The sequence below is a fragment of the Gadus morhua genome, chromosome 7, assembly GCF_902167405.1.
Source record: "Gadus morhua chromosome 7, gadMor3.0, whole genome shotgun sequence".
Taxonomy (NCBI): domain Eukaryota; kingdom Metazoa; phylum Chordata; class Actinopteri; order Gadiformes; family Gadidae; genus Gadus; species Gadus morhua.
This window is the reverse complement of record NC_044054.1, coordinates 12,319,469-12,335,923: the sequence shown is the minus strand read 5'-3', so window position 1 is coordinate 12,335,923 and position 16,455 is coordinate 12,319,469. Positions and strand designations below refer to the sequence as shown.

The 16,455-nt window shown below is 53.5% G+C and overlaps 1 protein-coding gene across 2 annotated transcripts in view; it reads right to left on the bottom strand.

Annotated features, from left to right (window-relative positions):
- Nucleotides 1-9,328, bottom strand: part of nyap1 (neuronal tyrosine phosphorylated phosphoinositide-3-kinase adaptor 1) — a 15,545-nt gene extending 6,217 nt beyond the window's left edge. For both annotated transcript variants that reach the window (XM_030362375.1, XM_030362376.1), the window contains exons 1-3: nt 9,084-9,328; nt 1,994-2,391; nt 1-1,862 (exon numbers count right to left, since the gene is read on the bottom strand). The exon at nt 1-1,862 is cut by the window's left edge and continues 163 nt beyond it. In XM_030362375.1, the coding sequence (XP_030218235.1) occupies nt 1-1,862; nt 1,994-2,391; nt 9,084-9,277 (2,454 nt within the window). In that variant the 5' untranslated portion in view covers nt 9,278-9,328. The remainder of the gene's footprint in view (nt 1,863-1,993; nt 2,392-9,083) is intronic.
- Between the last annotated feature and the right edge of the window lie 7,127 nt (nt 9,329-16,455).

Sequence of the window (16,455 nt, the reverse complement as noted above, 5' to 3'; positions counted from 1 at the left end):
GCCGCCGGAGGCCCCGGGGCCCTGCTGCAGCGGAGGCATGCTGGAGGGCCCCCGGAGGCTCTCGTAGGCCGGGGGTCTCCTGAAGCCCACCGAGGGGTACGTCCACAGGAGGGGGCTGTCCGAGGAGGGGGGCTTGTAGGCAGGCAGGCCGTGGGAGGTGTGGGAGCGGAGGTGGGGTCGCGAGTGCGGACGCAGGGGCGTGGGCGTGGAGCTGCCGCCACTGCCCTGAGATGTGATGCTGCTGCTGGAGGGAGTGCCTTCCCCCAGGGAGTGTGCGCCTCCTCGCTCATCCCTGTCCCTGTCCCTGTCCCTGTCCCTGTCCCTGTCCCTGTCCCGATCTCTGTCTCTGTCTTTGTCTCTTTCCCTCTCTCGGTCCCTGTCTCGGTCCCGGTCTCTATCCTTGTCCTTATCTCTTTCCCTCTCGCGATCTCGGTCTCTTTCTCTCCCCCTGTCCCTATCCCGATCTCTGTCTCTGTCCCTGTCTCTGACCCGATCTCCGTCTCTGTCTCTATCCCTGTCTCGGTCCCGGTCTCTGTCTCGGTCCCGGTCTCTGTCTCTGTCCCGGTCTCTGTCCCTGTCCCGGTCTCTGTCTCTGTCCCGGTCCCTGTCTCGCTCCCTGTCCCCTTTGTCCGACTTGAGGAGGAAGCTGACCGACTTGCCCTCCTTGCCCGAGCCCTGGCCCCCCATCTGGCTCTGCGTGGACCCCTGGCCGGAGCCCTGGGAGCTGCTCTTCACCATGGCCGGCGAGTCCCCCCGCTCGGGCTTGCGGTAGTGGTGGTAGTGCGAGGGCCGGTGGTGGGGGTGGTGGTGGTGGTGGTGGTGGTGGGAGAAGGGCGAGGTGGACTTGGACGAGGGCGGCAGCGGCGTGGAGTGGCTCCTGGCCCTCAGGCCCGGCGCGGGCCCCAGCTGGGCGTCGCCCCGGCCGTGCTTGTCCTGCTGGGCGGAGCCCCCCCCCGACGACTCCTTGGAGCCCGACGCGGCGAGGCCGGCCGAGGGACCGGCGGACGAGGACGAGGAGGAGGGCTGGGTGGAGGTGCCGAGGGACTGGGTGCCCTGCTTCGCCGAGGCCGAGGCCTTCTGCTGCACCCCCACCCCGCTGGAGGCGGCGGCGGGCTGGGGGAAGGCCAGCAGCGGCGGGCGGTGCTGCAGCAGGTTGGGGAAGGGCGCGGGGATCTTGGTGCCGCCGCCGCCGCCGCCGCCGCCGCCGCCGCACTCCGTCTCCGACTTGTTCCCGGGCAGCAGGTAGGGGGTGGGCGCCCGGGGGGTGTGGGGGCTGGAGGAGAGCGCCTGGGGCACGGGGGTGGAGGACGCCGAGGAGGGCAGCGGCGAGGAGTGGGACGCGGACACGGCGGCCTTGGCCTTGGAGCAGGAGGGCGAGGCCGAGGTGGCGCGCGGCACCGGGGAGCCGCTGCTGGAGGCCGCCGCCGCCGCCGCCGCGCGGTAGTGCTTGGAGCCCTTCAGCTTGTCGTGCTTGGTGGGCGGGCGTCGCTGGCCCGCCGCCGCGCCGCCGCCGCCGCCGCGGCCGCCGCGGTCCTCCTGCAGCAGGTACTTCATCTCCTCGTAGATGGCCTCGCTCTGGTCCGAGTCCGAGTCGGGCGTGGTGGCGGCGGGGGCGGCGGGGTGCGGCGTGGACGCCTGGCTCTCCCGGGGGAACACCTTGCCCACCATCTCGATGTAGACGGGCTCGTCCTCGCTGTCGCCGCCCCGCTGCTGGCCGTCGGCGCCCTGGTAGGAGGAGCCGGCGGCCGACGGCGCCCGAGGGGGCGGGGTCTCGAAGGTCAGCTGGGTGCTGGGGCTCCGCTTGGGCTTCAGCGGGGGCACCTTCTTCCCGCCCAGCTCCCCCGAGTCCGACTTCTTCATGCCTGCGGGGGGAGATCAGGGGACAGGGGGTTAGAGGCCGGCGGGCGCGAGCGGCGGAGCCCGCGACCGCCGCGGGGGCTGACGCCGTAACACAACACAAAAAAACACACGCCGCGGCCCCCCGCTTCCCCACCGTTCTTCTTCTCCGAGTGCTTGCCCTGCGTGTGGCCCCCCGGCGGCGGCGGGGGCGGGGCGTTGGGGGGCCCCCGGGGGTCCGAGGCGCCGCAGGAGGAGGAGGAGGCGGAGCCCGAGGCGCTGAGCCGCGTGCTGGGGTGGCGCTTGGGCTTGACGGGCGGGCAGCGGGCGCCGTGCTGCGACTGCGTGTCCGAGTAGTCCTCGCTCTCCAGGCCCGGGTCCCCGGCGCCCACCGCGTGGCACGACTGCGAGCGCGGCGCCATGGCCGACGCGCAGGAGTGCGGCGAGAGGTCCTGCGACGCCGGCATGGTCATGAACCCCATGCGGAAGTGGCGGCGGAAGGAGGCCAGGTCGCGACCTTTGCCCACCGTGGCAGAGGGGTCATTCTGCGCAGCGCTGCAGCGGGGGGAAGAGGGGGGAGCAAACACACAGATAGTGGTGTTATTAAAGAGGTGAGATCATGGGTTTTTTACATCTCCCTTTACTTTAGACTGTCATATGATCTATATACATATGCATGTTTTAGTGGGCGGTGCTGAAGTCCCGCCTCCCGGCTATCCGCAATGTTTACAACTTCTTGGGGTCTGTGGACTTGCAGACACACACCAGCAAAGCGTTTGACCAATCGCAACAGAGTCGGCGTGCTGACCAATCACAGCAGTCTGGGCTACTCGGGAGGGGAGTGGGCCTTAAAGCGACATGATACAAATCAGTTTTTGAAAGACGCTGAAATTGATTTTACAGAAAGGAACAGAGGATATAAGGGGTATTTTTAACATAGAGGCATGTAACCCTATTCTAGTAGTAAATGCAATTATCAACCCTAAACAAGCATGATATGGGATCTTTAAGGTGAGGCGACAGAGAACCAGTGGTCTCTCTGCAGACCGCATGTGATTCAGTGTGACCCCCCCCCCCCCCCCCCTTCTAGGCTTGTATTCACACACCGCCCAATCTATTCCTTCAGTGACCCCACCTTTCTTTTCATCTATAGCCTAGACTCAAGCGCACGCACACACATGCACACAGACACACACGTACACACACACACACACGCACACACACACATACACACACACACACACACACACACACACAAATACATGCACGCACAAAGATGAGCGCCCCATCCTTGGATTGCATTGGTGATGCAGGGATGTGGTTGCCGTGGGAGATGGGAAGGAGACACGCGGTGGAGCCGCCATGCAGCATCTGGTCTGTAGGGCTCCACTCCTTCAGCGCCCCCCCCCTCCTCCTTCCCCCTCTCTCTTCCCCCATCTGCTCCCCACTCACTCACGTTCCAGTCCGAGACCCACTCTCACACCTAGACTCCCCATCGGAAGTGGCTTTCTCTAGACTTTTTAGTGCATGGTACCAGGTGACCCCTCCCCTCCACACACACACACACACACACACACACACACACACACACACACACACACACACACACACACACACACACACACACACACACACACACACACACACACACACACACACAATAATTATCTTTCATTTGAATCACTGTCATAAAGCAGACAGAGAAATTGTGACCTGAGTTGATGCAACCACCCAGAAAGTTGGATTAAGAAAAAATGTATGACTGAACCAATTCTGAACCAATTATTTTGCTCTTCAACTCGGTAATACATTCTGTGTATCCACACATAACGTCCCCCTTGAAACAGAGTGCTCGTATTTTGGCATAACCCATCATTTTAGGTCAAAGACTTTTTATGAGTCATCACTTATTTATCTGGACAAACGCTTTGAACCAAATAACAGTTACCATTATTGAACGGAGCATCTCTTCAACTAGTGACGTGCTTCCGGGTTCTCAAAGACCATTGAGCGCAATAGGAACAAGTCATTTGGCTGTGCCGTCGCGGCGCAGTTACGGCGGGTTAATGGAGCCCGTCTGGTGTGACCGGAACCCTCTCCAGCCCTCAGAGAGAGATGGAGGAGTGGTCATGAGGGGCTGTGTCTTCAACCTGAAGCCACACACAGCACTGACCACACAGCACACACACACCAACACACACCACCCACTAACCACCCTCACGCTGACCAAAGACAACAGACAAACACAACGCAAGCACACACACCAACACGCTAACAACACACATCCTGGATCACTTGCGTCCCGAACCGTGATGGTTGATCCGTACGGATCACGGGAAACCCGTGAACCGTTGCACCACTACTAACCCCACACACACACACACAGACACACACACACACACACACACACACACACACACACACACACACACACACACACACACACACAGACACAGACACACACACACACACACACACACACACACACACACACACACACACACACACACACACACACACACACACACACAGTAGATGAGCAATTGGCTTGCAAGCCTTTAACTATTTTTACATTGACATGGGACAAGAAGACAGACACGACAGACGGACCGGAGAGGATCAAAAACAAGATCTACAACAACAATCCACCTGCCCGAGGTGAGAAACAGAAATGTGAAGAGGCTTTTGTCTTGGATTCATGGAGCTGCCTCGCGTGTGAACCAAGCCTCTACGCTTGCTCGCATGCGAGGATCGGTTAAAGACGGTGCCGCGGGCATGCAGATGTGCGCGCACGAGTGTGCCACGGGCCGCGTGCGCGTGTGCGCTCGCTGTACGCCCCTGGAGAGGCAGAGGAGCCGCGCGGCTCAAGACAATAGCGGCTTTGAGTGGTTTGCCATGCAGGGGAAGCATGCGGCGGAGGACTCCCTGGGCATGCTGCACAGAGCACTGCTCAATCTGTCCTCTTCGTCGGAACACGGGGTCCTGCGATGCAGTGGAGAGGACAGGGTGTGTGTACGTGTGGTTATGTATGCTGAGTTTCCTTGGGAATGTTTTCTTCGAGTGTATCTATGATTGTATGCCTGGGTGTGCATCCTTCTGTGTGTGTGTGACCGTGTGCGTGCGTGTGTGTGAGTGTGTACGCATCTGTAAGGACATGTGCGCATGTGAACACCTGTGCATGAGTGTGTTGGTATGCGTGTGTGCGCGTGCCAGTCGCTCCTCTTATCACCAAACATTGTCTATATTTATCTCATTCCTTAACCTTTCCTTACCTGCCTGGTCTAATTATTCATCTATCTCTCATCTCCCTCTCAGAACCTCCCAAAACAGACTCACTCAAGGAGCGCAAACACAGACAGTCTGAGGTGTGCTCACACTCCTCCTATCAACGATGATCAAAGAACCAACCAGCACCCCTTATGGACCGACTGCACCCATCAACAACACCATGTGTGTGCAAACTGTGCATCTGTTATCATCGCTGCCATGTCTGCCTGTGTTAGGATTACCGTCCAAGTATAAAACATACTGGTCATTTCGTAATTTTTTAAGTTAATTCCCAGAGAATTCCTCTTGCCATTCAGGTTCTTAACTTTTCCTTCCGGCTTACGTGTCCTTGACAGCCCAGCAAACAGAATCCTCCGCAGCCGCTTACAAACAGGAAAAAAAGGGAGGGAGAGAAACGTGTGCGAGTGATTGGAGCATGGCCCTGTCAATCAAACGCAAACCAATGCGTCTATTATACCTTTCATAACCGACCATTAAGCCGCCTCTAAAATGTCAACTCTATAGCATGCAGCACTCGCTGGAACGCGGTATAGACTTAGTTGAATAAATAGGGTTTGAATATTTCTCTAGACATTTAATATTTAATAGAGAACTGTAATTACGAACACTGGCTTAAGCCTCATAAGATTACGGTACAGTGAATCACTTGTGCAAGCAGGCCTTTTCCCCCCACGTTTATGGAACCCACACGAGTTGAAGATTAATTTCTGAGAATACCATATATCTATACCGATCTCTCCATAGGCTGGCACACAGTCATCTCCAACATGCTCCCATACAGTGGACCCCAGGGAACTCGAGATGTATCTGAATTCATTAAAGTCTCATGCATATTGTATATCATAAAAACACAATCCTACAATATCCTGCAGTGGAGACATAGCCATTTTTTGCGATGTATCTGCGATGCCAGGACGATTATTCACCCTTTATTCTACACAGAGATTTGATTACTGTAATACATAGCGCTGTGCTGCTGCTAATGGCTCCGTCTCTAACTCTGTTATCCCCATGAAGGACCTGTAGGGAACACTCTCTCTGCCCATGGTGGTGCTGGTGGTGGTGGAAGGGGGGGGAGAATAACCGCTTTTACTTTGAAAAAACTCCTGGATTCAATCCTGCGTAAGCACCCCAGTGAGATACAACACTGATGTATACTTATGGTCTCCCCAATACCTAATTCACCTTTCTGTACCACCGTCAGTGGGCCCCCCCCCCCCCACCCCCCCCCCGACACCTCGCATCGGCACCACCGGCGTCGCAGAGTGTACAGTGTACAGTGTACCCTGGAGGCTGCAGACGGTACACTGTAGAAGGTAGACTGTGCACTGTAGAACGTGAACTGAAGATTGTAGAATGTAGAATCTGCACTGTAGAATTTAAACTGTAGAATGTAGACTGTAGAATGTAGACTGTACCCTAGAATGTAGAATGTAGAATCCGCACTGTAGAATTTAAACTGTAGAATGTAGACTGTAGAATGTAGACTGTACCCTAGAATGTATAATGTAGAATCCGCACTGTGGAATTTAAACTGTAGAATGTAGAATGTAAACTGTGGAATGTAGACTGTACCCTAGAATGTAGAAGGTAGAATGTAGTTTCCTATACAGTTCACCAGCCCCTTCTCCCATCCACCGTCCTGACCTCTGACCCCCTGTGACCCTCTCTCCGCAGCTGTCTACACCGGTCCCCAGAGGGCTTCCTCATTGGCCCCTCGCCTGCTGCACATAGTGCATCTATATCTATATCCATCTGTATTTATATCTATAGTGTCAACAGGAACACAGCCTCCTTAGCGATGGGCTGCTCTGCTGGATGGGCTGCTCAGGAAAGGTGTTTCTAAATCTAGATCTTGAGTTCTAAATGAGATATAAATGACATCCAAATCCACGTCCACAAATAGCCCCTTCTACCTGCATCATCCAGGCAGACAGACAGACACATAGACGCATACACACACAAACACAGAGACACACACACACACACAAACACACACACACACCTCTTCTAAAGTGATATGATAATGTTATTATCGATCCTCAGGTTTCATATTATTGCGTGCACTTCATTACGGCGTTCCTCCTCACCACTTGATAGTCGGACTGTTCCAGATCTATCGAACGTGTAACGTGAGACCGTTGTTTAAAGCACCGATAACGGCTCTAAACCCAATCTATTGTGGCGTGACTCTCAAGTGCAAGGCCGGGTGAATCGACAAAAGATGCCGGCGCGTCCCGTCTACCAAGTTGGCTTAGATTTGACACTAATTCTTTGATTTACTGTTAAAAAAAAATCATAATGAATTTTTACTACCATGCAGTCGCGGGTTTTACGGCCAAAGCACGCCCCCAAGGCCCTGCTTGACTGAACGCCAAATTAAAGGTCACCTTCTGGGCCTACCCTCCTCAATTTGCCTTTTAAAACCATCCCCTTTAATACAACCATTCCCTATTCCGTTCTTAATGACAACTTTGTATTGGATATTTATCTAATTTTCAATAAATATTTATGATAATAGCTCTATTCATGTTTTTTATGGCCGTTATTTTAAGAGCAGCTTGTGAGTGTGTTGCTGCTCATCGCTAAGAGGCGCTGATTGATTGGTGACTGAGAGAAGACGGACAGAAGCAAACGAGTTGAACGACTTCTCTGTAATGTTTACTACTTATTTAGCGGACGCTCTCATCGAAGGCGACCTTAATGGAACATAGATGTTTTGGAGAGGTAATGAATAGAACCCGATGGGGGGGTCCCTTTAACGGACCAGGGAGGCGTACCCCACCCATGGAGACGTACCCCACCCATGGGGTACGTCTCGTATAGCAGGACCCCCCCCAAGTGGTTTATTCTACCAGCAATTAGATATTAGTTACTAGCCGTCAATGATCTTTAAGCTTTTTTTTTATGGACTTTATTCAGCTGAAATTCCAATATTCCACCTGAACATATTGTCCTTGCGTTGTCAAGGAAACAGCCGGTCGATAATCGTATCTGACGGTCACTATTGGATATGTAGCGTATTGATTCAGCACTGTAAACAGGTTATTGGAAGATAATGCGCACCCTTACAACATGATTGACCATTGAGGACCTAGTGGTCAGCAATGCTGTGGCATGCATGTTATTCATAAGCAGTTAGGGCGATGAGGGGCTTAGCTCCAGGGAGGACTGCATCAGTAGGAGCTGAACCCACAACCCCTGGCCCGGGAGTCCAGCCACGCTGACCGCCACGCCCTGGTGCCTGTCCATCACCCGCGGCGGCACAGCAACATACCGCCATTCCGTCCGGGAATTCCATTTTCCAGCGACATTGTTATTGCGAGTGGACGTTGTGAATGTGGGAATGTTTGGGATTAACAGGTCCGGGGGACCTCCGGGTCGAGGGTCCGCCAACTCGGAACTAATCCTTGGAATTCAATTTTCCGAATGCGCCCGTAGGGATTACCCCCCCCCTGCATCCTCTGGAGCCCTCACTCACTCACCCAGCCCCCCGCAAGACCAAGACCCCCCCAGACCCAGACCCAGACCCAGACCCAGACCCAGACCCAGACCAAGACCCAGACCCAAACCCAGACCAAGAGCCAGAGCCCCCCCAGACCCAGACCCCCCCAAGACCCAGACCCTGACCCAGACCCTGACCCAGACCAAGAGCCAGACCCAGACCCCCCCAGACCAAGACCAAGATCCAGACCCCCCAAAGACCCAGACCAAGACCCAGAGCCAGACCCCCCCAGACCCAGACCCAGAGCCAGACCCCCCCAGACCCAGACCCAGAGCCAGACCCCCCAAGTCCCAGACCCAGACCCAGACCCAGACCCCCCCCAGACCCAGACCCAGACCCAGACCCAGACCCAGACCCCCCCCAGACCCAGACCCAGACCCAGACCCAGACCCAGACCCAGACCCCCCCCAGACCCAGACCCAGACCCAGACCCAGACCCAGACCCCCCCCTCACCTCTTCTTGCTGCTCCCCTCCTGCTGCTCCCGCTGCCTCCAGTCCAGCCGGCTCTTGCGGTACAGCAGGTTCATGTCGCCGTGGGGTCGCTCCTCGCCGCAGCCAATCACAGCGCAGTGTAGCCGCTTGCCCCGCCTCTCTATGTCCCGCAGGAAATGCTCGACTGCCACATCCTGGGCGGAGCCAGAGCTCATGTTATAGTAGACAGCCAGGGAGGCGGGGGGGTGGGGGGGGGGGCTTCGGAGCCGGCAGCCCCCTGAATGACCTGGGAGAGAGAGAGAGAGAGAGAGAACAGGTGGCGGGTTACGTTGTGTTAAGTCATGGCTTGACGAATGACTCACAGAGCATGTCCCGGCGTCCAGGTGGACCCCGTGTCCATCTGCTCAGAAGGCGACCGCCTCTAAACCGTGGATCCTCTGACGGTGTACGTTATACATTTAGGGGACTTTGCTTGGGCTTTTATCCAAAGCGACTTCATTCGCACACTCACACGCCGACGGCGGAGTCATAAGGAGCAGTCAGGGTGAGGTGCCTTGCTCAGGGACACCTCGACACTCAGCCGGAGGAGCCGGGGATCGAACTAGCAACCCTCCGGTTACCAGTCAAACCACTGGCAACCCGAAGGTGACCGATCTCTTTCGACCGACATGAGACACACGTGTTTGGTTGTCGGTGGCCGGATCTCATTAAGAATCTTCTACGTCTTCTGAAAGAGGTGAAGCGGCAGATCTAGATCCAGGCTCATGACGTCATCGGCCCCGTGATGTCACCCTGCAGCGCGTGATGGCCGGCCCGGGGGCCGTCACAGCAACGCGTTGACGCGCTCTGATGTCACAGCGACGCGTTGACCCCCCCCCCCCCCCCCCGCATAACCTCCAGCGCTATGACTTGGGAACTGTTTATGTTTTAATTCATCCACTCGGGGATGATGGGGATGGTACAGCTGGATCTGTGGCTGAGCAGGGGGGCCTTCAGGGGGCTGCCCGCGCTGCGCCTGTCTGCGGGACGATGACAGTTATGCGCACTGTCATATGTGGAGCCCAACGCACGCTCACCCGCGTGAGAAGTCATCCTTGTTGTGGGGCAGATATTTCCGAGTCAGTGTTTTTTTTTTCTCTTTTTTACATCGGTCCGCTACATAATTGGCTAAGAAAGCAAACAGCTGTGGGCAGCAGCAGCAGAATGCCAGTAGTTTTCCATCATAAATGGTTGAATAGCGGTGGAGAGATTGAGGCTATTGCGTTTGCGCCGGGGCGGGATTAGTGTGTCCGGGTGCTACCGATGTTTGTTTTAGTTTGACGATGAGTTTTTTTTTTTTCTCTCCCTCCGACGGGATCACGCTGGATCAAGCACTTACAATTAACAGCGCTTACCAGGACACCGCCGCCCGTCCCGTGGGCGGTGGGCGGGACAGGGTGCACGCTCTGTGGGCATACACACACACAGATCGGGGTCTGGTGCTGTAAACAAAGATCTACTCAAGTCTTCAAACAGAAGGAATGAAAGCCAGTGTAAGGGAAACGGTATTATTCCACCCCTCAGCTCTACTATCAAGCAGAGCTCCAGTAATGTGGTTCAGCACAAAACCATGGCTGTAGGCTAGGAGCTGCACTGCCCGTGAACTTTACTGTTTCCATCTGCATTCAGGCCAAGAGCTGCTCAGACACAGTACAGAGACCGAGTCCTACAGCCTCCCACAGCACAGCTACATAGTCCTAGAGCTGCTCACACACATACACACACGCACGCACGCACACACACGCACACGCACAGGCACAGGCACAGGCACAGGCACAGGCACAGGCACACACACACACACACACACACACAGTACAGCCACAGGGACCAGAGCCAGAGCGGCAGTACAGTACAGAGCCACACAGCCGAGCCCACCCGGCTTCTCCCGCTGTAGCCCCGCCCCCGTCGGCCGGGCGCCACAGCGTGTAGCAGGTGTGAGGGCGAGAGGCTGTCTGTTGACAGGGCTCAGCGTGGCGGCCCGGCGGGTCACCGCGGCCGGCAGCAATCCCCGTGCCCCCGCGCACAGCCCCAGACCGCCACCGCCGCCGCCGCCGCCACCGCCGCTGCCACCGCCGCCACCGCCGCTGCCGCCGCCACCGCCGCCCCGCTGCCACCGCCGCCACGCGCGCTAGCTCAATGTTAATTATCTGAGGGAGGGGTGCGAGCTAAGGTTTGGCTTTTGGTGTGTTAGCACACGCTTTGAGAAGCTGGCAGCAGGCGCAGGCACCCCTGCAATTGCCGCATTACATGGCACTGTGGGTTAGTATGCAATTAGCCAAGTAGAGGGCCCGGAACACAGGCTGCACGTCGCACCTTCCGACAGCCTGTTATATTGAAATTAGCAGAGAAGCGCTATATACGTTTAGAACCAGCCCCCGCAAAACTCTCCTTTTATAGGCACACACACACGTCACGCGCACACACACACACACACACACACACACACAGACACACACATACACACACACACAGACACACACACACACACACACACACACACACACACACACACACTGTATAGACACACGCAGAATATCCATATAGCCATATCGGAGACATAGGAAAAATCAAGGCTGAAAAACACACAGTCTCTTAGCTGCCGTTCGTGGGCCTACTCTAAGGTCTACACATGCGTTCATAATGGGGTACATAGGAGATTTATATGGTTCAACTGTAGACGGCGATTTAGTGCGATAAGTGAGCGGTTTCGGGGACGCACGGTATAGGGGTCAGAGATGATTGGCCTGCCCTCATTAAGGCAGGAAGCAGATGGAGTCATGGCGCACATACGTAGATCTGCAGACCGGAGAGCCATCCATGCAAATGAGCAAACAAATAAGCATACACACACACTGACGTAAACAAACATGAAAACACACACGTCCATTCCACACACAATTACACTTTAACACACACACATAAAAACATACCTTTACCCAACAGAACAATCGGACATAAACAAACATGAAAAAACACATGCGCATGCACACACAATTACACTAGTTTAACGCATACACATACAAACATAAATTTACAAAACAGAACACACACACACACACACACACAAACATGCATTTATTCAAATCACACACGCACACACACATATATGCAAATCCACCTTGTCGATTTGAATGCGATGGAACTACAGGGTATGTATAAATTACCTCATCATTATAAAAATGCAAATTGGAAGGATTCCAATATGCACAAAAAAAACACTATAATCACTATTTTCAGGTGTACCAATGTTAAAGGCCAGGGTGTCCTGTGAATCGTCTCTCCGTATCCTGCCCATGTGACCGCCTGTGGCCGCCGGTCACATGTCTGTGGGTTCAATGCGGTGTTGAAATGCAAAGCATGGCTGGTGCTCGCCACCCCTTCCTGCCTCGACCCTGCTGTGTGTGTGTGTGTGTGTGTGTGTGTGTGTGTGTGTGTGTGTGTGTGTGTGTGTGTGTGTGTGTGTGTGTGTGTGTGTGTGACTGTGTGTGTGTGTGTGTGTGTGTGTGTGTGTGTGTGTGTGTGTGTGTGTGTGTGTGTGTGTGTGTGTGTGTGACTGTGTGTGTGACTGTGTGTGTGTGTGTGTGTGTGTGTGTGTGTGTGTGTGTGTGTGTGTGTGTGTGTGTGTGTGTGTGTGTGTGTGTGTTCCTGCTGCTGCACCTGCCTGTCAGGAGCGGCAATAACTGCCATGCTTAACCTCCACTGGTGAAGTACAGCTTAGCTATTTTCCCATTTAGCCGTTAGGTAGATGCTTTGGTCCAAACCAGCTTAGGAGTGTTTTTTGGATGCGTATAGGCGGGGGGTTGGTTAGACAATGCCCGCAGGTAAACTGCAGACACAGGGAATCGAACCTACAACCTTTCAGGTTGGAGTCAAACACACTAAAGACTAGATTATCATTTTATACATTAGATGTTGATGGTCTATGTGTTTATTTTTGCTTTCTAGATATCGTTTTAACAAACACGACCATAAGTAGTGAGATTAATACTGAGTTCCTCTGGGGTAAGAAGGGCGCACAGATGCAGAGTGCCTCTTGTTTAAGGAATCCGATCCTCACTCAAACCTCTTATCTCCCCGTCATTTGAAGACTACGATGTCTAGAAGTTATACAAGATAATTGGTCCTCATCCATTTAAAAAGTCTGATTCAAACATTCGGAATGACAACACGATGTGTGTAGGAAGTAGAAGCCCTGACAAGTTAATGTCTCATCTTATCCCAGACGACGAGGAATCGCTTCTCGGAGATATCTTCCCAAAGAAATCCTGCATATTATAGAGTGTCACCACACCACAATGTTAATCATTCTAACTATACATAATAAATGTACTGTATATGTACATATGTGAATATATTGTTGCAATATATATTATTCATTTGAAATGTACACAAGGCTAATTCAGCCCCCAGATTGCCTGCTTCTTGTTTGAGTGACTGTCTCTGTGTCCCTGCTAGTCTCTCTGTCTCTTGTTTGAGTGACTGGCTGTATGAGGCCCGTACTGCCGACCAACGTCCACAGCCACCAAGAGGAAGCTGCTAGGGACAGGTCTCTGCTGCTCCACCAGGGGTGGAGGGAAGGAGAGGCAGGGAAGAGGAGCGATGGGGCAGAGAGGGGAGGAGAAACAATGGACGACACCCGTAGACACCTGGATGCGGAGCAGGAGCAACAGAGGGAGGGGGTGGAAACAAGAGGAGGAGGGGGTCCATGATGTGAGAAGCCAACAAACACATCGGAGTGGGGGGGAGGGACAAACACGGCCCGAGACCCTCCAAACCCATAAGGCAGGGGGACATCAAGACCGAGGGGAGGTAATCATAAAGGTGAGGAGTAAGGAAGTGGTCGCAGGCGAGGGGGAGAAAGGGACGGGAAATCGTTTGAACAGCAGCCAGACAGAGGAAGATGGGGGAGGGATATGAAATCAAGCCTTGCACACACTATAGTCACTGTGTGTGGTCTCCTAGCAACACTGTCAGCTGTGGATCTCCGCCTGGCCACTGAATATGCACAAAGCAAGATGCTGGGTCTGTGAAGAGGTAAATACTCTCTGATCTCGCGTGTCGCGTTCAAATCTTAATTGGATTTACGATTTGGTGCCATCATCAAATCACAATGCGACACACTTAAGATGCTAAGGTCCTTGATGTGTTCGTTTTAAGATTAAATAGAAAATAGCACAAAAGGCCAGAAACAACAAAACAAGAGCATGGAAATTGCTAATTACCAATACACTTCAATACTAGACAATGAAATACTAATGTTATCTCAAGCCAGCCCTCACGGATCAAAGCAATGTTTTAAAAAATCACTAGATACATACAAAAAAAGGTCATGTGTGATGTTCAAAATGTCGCATTTAAACATTTAACATCATTTAATTGAAATCAGAGTGACATCTAGTGTGCCAATATTTCCAGTGATTGGTGAACAGCAATAAATAAACAGCTTTAAAAAAAATAAAAAGCCAATCAACAATGCAGCAGAGTACATTCATTAGCTCAACGGTACAATGGGGGTTAATGACCAGTGACTCAAGAAAAACTTAAGCAAACCAGATCTTGGCTGATTGTCAGTGTCAATACAGAGAGCTATATTGATCAGAAGATAAAAATCTGCTGCAGCTGTCTAATTGTCTTGAGACACTTGTGAAGAAACCGCGTGTGAAGAGGACCTGCAAGGGATTCGCCTCCTCCCCCCCTCCCCCCCTCCCTCCCCCCTCCTCCCCCATGGGGAGCCACCATCCAGAATGGCCGTCCACTCACTCCACATGCGGGCGCCTGGAGGTTACTCCGGTGGCCCCGCTGTGGCCCCAGTCTGCGGCCAGGACCTAGCTGAGCAACACATATCTGTCGGTCGCCCTCCTGCGAGCAAAAAAACTAAACCCAACAAAAGGAGCTTATCCAGATCAAATGTGAGGCTGCAGAGACCTCGTTCCAACCTGACTAATGCCTCACGCACAGAACAGCGCGGCTCCATTTTCTGCTTTTAAGGGCAATGTGACACGGCTAGATTGAGCTGCCTCGTCGAGGCGCCACGCTACATTAGCCTAGCATGCTTTAAACCGGCAGCAGCAGCCACCAGGTGCGTGCATAGACGCTTTTATTCACAAGCCAATGTTTCATTAAGTGGTGCTGGGTGGGGTATGGGGGGTTGGCTGCTAGCATGCTGGAGACATTCTATACATTTAAATGAAATGCATTGGAAGACAAGGCCCTTTATTTATTTATTTTCATTGGGAATAATTCCACCCATGTGATCAGCAGAAGGCAATTTCACCTCTGGGTGAACATGGCGGTGGAGCTGCCTTAACCGCTCGGTGTCTGAGGCTAAATTGGCCCGCTAATGTACACTGCATACTGCACACATAGCACAGCGTGTGTGATCGGCATGGTGATGGAGGCGGGAAGGGGCGGGGGTAACTACGGGGGCTGGAAGCGGAGAGGAGAAAGAGAGAACTTCATCGGTCTTCATGGATCCCAGAAGCACAAAAAGCCACTTTAATCTTAATTGTTGCCCAATAAGTCAACCAGCCTAAATAAATGGCTTCTCTCCGGACTGGGATGAGTCATATTCAGTGTTGAGGGAAGTCTCTTAGGGCAGGGGATTGATTGGTTGATTCATTGTGTTCACAGCAAAAACAAATCCATTCAGCCTATTAGTGAATTAGCATCTGACACAGTGGGATAACACACTGCTGGTTATGCGTTGGTTCTGAAACGTCTCGCAAAAAAACTAAGCGCAGTCGGTCGGTGGGTCGGACCAGGCGGGAGTTTCCGGGTTTTTTCTCATCGACAGACGTTCAGAGAAGGGTGATAAAATGACAAAAGATGTGTAGAGTCGAATAGCCGCCAACACACACTCCCAGGTTGGACGCATTTCTGTAGATGGGACGGCGAAGCTCACACACACACACACACACACACACACACACACACACACACACACACACACACACACACACACACACACACACACACGTGCAAAGACACCGGTGATGAATACGCAGGAACACACTTCGGCTCTCCTTCACTGGGAGCGCTGCGAACTCAGTGACCCATCAATTTTGCATGAACTGGAACCAAAAATATCCCTCAAATATGCTTCACAACCCCCCCCCCCCCCCCCCCCCCCCCCCCCCCCGTGGACGACTAGAAACGTGCATGTAGCGGCTGCCTGCTGCACGCCGTCCAGAATGTGTGTGTGTGTTGCAAGAATGACAACAATTTGAATAATGTGTAAAATATGTATTGAGGACATCGATACGCGCTCATGTCACGCCGCGTGTGTGTGTGTGTGTGTGTGTGTGTGTGTGTGTGTGTGTGTGTGTGTGTGTGTGTGTGTGTGTGTGTGTGTGTG